Source organism: Diprion similis, chromosome 3, assembly GCF_021155765.1.
Source record: "Diprion similis isolate iyDipSimi1 chromosome 3, iyDipSimi1.1, whole genome shotgun sequence".
NCBI lineage: Eukaryota > Metazoa > Arthropoda > Insecta > Hymenoptera > Diprionidae > Diprion > Diprion similis.
The window spans coordinates 574,067-579,210 of record NC_060107.1 but is presented as its reverse complement, the minus strand read 5'-3'; the positions used below and the strand labels follow the sequence as shown (position 1 = coordinate 579,210).

At 40.6% G+C, this 5,144-nt stretch overlaps 1 protein-coding gene across 1 annotated transcript in view; it reads left to right on the top strand.

Annotated features, from left to right (window-relative positions):
* Nucleotides 1-4,786: 4,786 nt before the first annotated feature.
* LOC124404237 (titin-like) overlaps nt 4,787-5,144 on the top strand; it is a 63,672-nt gene continuing 63,314 nt past the window's right edge. Inside the window, exon 1 of the mRNA XM_046878214.1 lies at nt 4,787-4,822. Within this exon, the coding sequence (XP_046734170.1) occupies nt 4,787-4,822 (36 nt within the window). The remainder of the gene's footprint in view (nt 4,823-5,144) is intronic.

The window sequence follows — 5,144 nt, the reverse complement described above, 5'->3', positions numbered from 1 at the left end:
CATCATCGTTTGTTGCTGATTCGATTATGTATAATGTAATAGTGTAACTTGGAATTTACTCTTTTCTTTACTATAAATAAGTTTTCATTGCACGCGAAGCAAGAATATCAAGTAGATTCACTGCTTATGAGAGATGAATTAAATTTATTATCTTTATTAATTGGCAAATATTGTTGAACGCTACAAAGCAGCAGCTCAGGAGTAAATTTTATCCAACAATTCACACATATTTCTCGCTTCTTAGCTATGAAATCATATAGACAGTGACTAATTTATTACAGAGTAATAAATTATCTCCATCGCCGTGTTATATAATGTCAGTTTTAGGGCTCCCAATTTATGATGACCAAGAATTACACTCAATCTATGTAAATGTTTGCTGGAAAATCGCTTTTCGATACTAACTTCCAGAATTCACTATGATTTATAGCCGTGGTCTGGAAACAACTCCGGCTTAAATTTACTCACGATATTACGCCGCGGTCGTGAATCCGCAACAGTTAAAATGTTCTCAATAATAGCTGGCGGCCATAGCGGTTAAGATTTTATTTCATAAATCGAGACTTACGTAACTGACCATAAGGAGAAAGAGAGATGAAAGAAGAAGATGATGCAAATCCATTTTCTTAGAATTTGTGATAAAAATGGCTGACGGGTTTCAGCCTCGGGTTTATTTTGAACAATTCAATTTTATATCCATTTTTTGGGTTGCTTAATTCCAGAAGTATGAGAATACCTCCAGGATCGATCAATATTTTCGGAATTGAGAAAGCGGAATTCAAATTTAATCGAAAATGCTAGAAGCGTCGGAGAGTCGGTCTATTTTTCGGGCTTACCACCCTGCAGGTGATTCTGGGTGTTCATCCTCCGGCACGCGATTCACGACCTAAAAATACCTTCCTAAAACGATGATTTCCTCCAATGTTTGGACGACTAATAAGCAGGAACCCACGCGAACGTGAAAAACGAAATAATACATCTTTTCCTCGAGCCTCGACTCACGTTCGGAACGTAATCGGAACGAGCCAACGTTTGGGCCGTGTGCAGTCGGTGTATCTGAGTTATTTTTGACCTCTTCGTTTCTCGGCTCGCCTGCTTCTTCTTGCATACACAAGAAGATTTTCCCTTGCGTTCGCTCCCTTCCATCCTCTTTCGTTGGTTCGTTCGTCTCTCGGTTTCGTCTGTATTACATGACGAGGCTATACTTGGCCCGGACACGAGACCAAAACCCAGCCATTTAATAACCGCAATTCAAACTCCAAAGTCGAGTCTTGGATAATTCCCTTCGCGCTGGTTAAAATCCAACCATATGCACGAGTAAATTACTCTGCAATAGTCGTGGCGAGAATTTCCCAACGACTTCTCTTCATCTCTGTTTATCCGATTCTCATTTCTATTTACTTTATGTTCTATTATTGCGACGGTAGTTTACCTCGCACAATTGTCATTGTCAAAGTGTGAAAATCCGAGTAGCCGTGGTACGAGTAAATCTTTTGAAGCCACTGTGGCCGGCGGCAATCAGTAAAAAGGCCTAGAACCACAGAAAACCAATTGGCTCGCTGAACTGGGCTTAACCTTGAATAAAAAAACGCGGCCAAGATCCCCTCCTTGCGATAATTTGTAGTGACTTACTGGGGGCGTATAAAGATACGACAAATTGGCCTAAAAATAAGACAACATCCGAATCGTTTCCTCCTCCTCTTCTCCGCTCTGACGTCTTTCGCGTGTATATCTGTAGCTGTATACGAGTGTACCTACGTGTGTATTTTTTATTACCCAAACAATTTGCTGCCGACCTTGAGTAGCTCTGGCCATGATCAAGCCTCAAGAATTTAGCTGATTCAAGTTCGTCCATCAAGCAGCGTATACAGCGATCCGCGAGAAAATATTTATAACTCTGAGAACCTCTTTCTGAAACACAATGATTCATCGAGAAGCGAGGAAGACGCGTGAGACGTGAGATTTTTCGGGGCCACATTCGATTGCGATTTCGGGGTTAATGATGGAAGTTAGAACAATCCGTCTCTGTCAACGTCGTCCTCGCCTTCGTCTTCTTACTCCTCGTCCTCTTCGCCTTCGTACATCGTCGTCGTTGGTGGCGATGGCGAAAAGCTATTTCAGCCTGCCTAGCCACGAGTGATTCAACAGGCTAAAAATACCGCCGTGTGTCAGCGTTCTCTGGAAGACCGAACATATTTCTGTTCCGTGGATAACGGGAGGTGAAAACGGCGGATTGACTCGACTTCGTAACCAGCGACTCCGAGCTTGACTCATATTTTAAAACCTATAAACCAGAGGATGAGGACATGTAGGTACGAGGAGCCAAACAACACGCCTGTCTGCCGGACTGCTCGACTTCGATCCGAAGCCCACAACTCGCGGATGTCGGACGAGGAAGCGGATTTAAGATGACTCAGTGCTTCTGTACCAGACCAAACGGCAGACGAAATTGACGTCAACTTTTATCATACATCGGGGATCATAATAATTATACATAGATTTTAACAAATCACTCGATATACTAGATATTCATTTACACTTATACTTTTATAAACATACCTAATTTTAGAAATTAGATTCACACGACTACTGGACAATTACATTTACCAGTTATTTAAAGACAAATAATTATGTGACTTAGAAAATTCTAGAACTATCTTCTGCTCCACTTACACAACCAATAACCGCGGCTTCGAGTCGAATTGGATCAGATACATCGTAAATTTTTATATCCCCACCTTAATTGTATGATTAAAATAAAATTGTGTACCAAATAAATAATGCACCAAAAACACTCTTCTTAATTAGGTAGGACTTAAGTCAGTATAAATGGTCATTAGGAGATTATCTAAGATAACTTACATTCGATTATTAGACCGGGAATGAGGATTTTAATTGCACTGCGTTGGAGAATTGATGGATATTGATGTATTTTCATCGATAAAAATTGCGATACATGAGGTTATGCAAAAAACAAATGTTGGAAAAATATTTTAACACTGCAGAGAATAAGTGGAAGTTGATTCATCGATGAAAATGATTTTAAACTCTCGTGATTACAAGAGCCACTGGGACTAAAATTTCTCCAAGAATATGCAATTAGTAGAAAAAAAAATACCAATTGCAGTGATTACTTTCGTAAAAGGGAAAAATATTCTGAAAAGAAACGATAATATGTACAAGTATTCACGCCACCTTCACAACTTTTAGTACCAATATAAAATCACATGTATCCAGTTCAAATCTGGCCGCACTTCGAACAAGCCAAACAAATTGAAAAAATTAGAAACCAATCGCGCAGAATCTAATAATTTTAATTTATTGTGCAGCCCGATCGAAGGCGGCCATCAAAGCGTTTCGGAAGTTTGAACTGTCAAACTGTCACTTGTCACTAACTATTTTGAGCGCGAAACGTAACTATATAGATCCATAGAGTACTAAACACTTTTCATCCAATATACTAACATGATATTTAATCACGATTTGTTCTAGTTTTATGTTAGATGCTCACTGACGTTTCACACACTTGGTCCCAAAGCAGTTTTCCGTCTCTTCATTTCCTCCTCAGGTTATGTCGAACGTCCCTAATGACACCGGTGGAAATGCACCTGAATTTGCCTCTTGTTCCCTCGGCTTCCAGCGGATCACTATTAAGCTTGAAGCTAGACTAAAATAAGTGGAGGCGTGCGTTGTGACGTCACACCTGTGGGGATCTCCCCCCACACGCCACTCACCCCCCACACCGTTTCTCTGCCCGAGACGTTACCTTTTAACTAGCAGTCTTCGCTTTTCTTCGGATTTACTTACGCTCGTTTTACTCCATACTTGAGTCTATTTCAAAGATTCCAAGCCCCGGGATATTATCCGTATGCCAACCGCCTGAAGCTAGTCGAGTCTCGTGCCAATGGCTGATTTTCCGCACCTGGCAAAATACACATGCGAATAGTTTATTATTATTTGTTTACTTGGATGGAGAAACTGTTCAATTTCCCACGACGTAAATTCTTCGTCAAGCTCTCTTTCAATTAATTCTCGAGCAGGCGTTCAAAAATTTTCACTATCGTGATGGTAATTAACTTTTGGCCAAGAGTTGAGTCAACTGCTATTCAATATTTGGCAAGCTGTCGCAAAGTATTTTATGAGACGAGGGCCGAGCCGTTGCCAACAGCAATAGCCTTCGCCCATGTGGGCTAAGTCGTGCCAGATCACTTACCGAGTGGAACAATAGTTCCTTCTTTTGCCAAATCACTCGACTAGATGGCTTGATTTTTCTTCAACATTTTCCAAATTTTTTCACCCCAAAATAAATGCGCAATACTGTGCATCAATTTGTGGCAATCGTGTAGCGATTATCGTCTCCGCAAATAAATGGCCTGCGCGTAGTCCGGAGCACTTCAATTCAGCATAAATAATCACAATAACTGACAGACCAACGTCAGAGCGAGCGTCATTGTGTATGTTTGAATTGTTAAAAAAATAATCCGCCTTCCCCCTACTCGCTGGTGCTGACAACATACGGCAAATGACTAGCAATCTTGGCTTATGTATGTTAGTCACAGCTGTTTGGAAAATCATTTCTGTAAACTATTGAACGTAGACTCGTCCGCGCTGATTAATGGCATCAAGTCATTGTGTCACAGATTTCTTGAATTCATAACAAAGGCAACTAAACTTGTTTATCATTTTATTAAACGATGAGCTCACGCGTTTAGCTCTCGCTTTATACGCGCGAGGCGAGTCTTATTTGGTCCTATTGTCGGTGTCGGTCCTTTCACTTCGATAGGCAATGATAGTTCATTTGCGGAACGGTTTCACGTTACATGTACGAATTTACACTAGTTTGTGCACAAAATGATAGTTTGTTCTGGCGAAAGTCTTCTGTCGCAGTCCAATGGCAACAGTCATCAACTGACAAAGTCTTTGAAATGAGTCTCGATAATTGAAGGTGGCACAGAGGAAATTGTATTTTTAGGTCTTCACCCGAGATAATCTAGTTTGATAATCGCGCAACAACCATTACCCAACACTTGGACTCAGATTCTTGGACATCCTTAAAAGCTTGTACTTTCCGTGAAGAGTAGTCAATGAAATCCTCCGCCTTCTTATGCCTTTCCTTCGTCAAATTCCACTTCCTATTTTTGAGA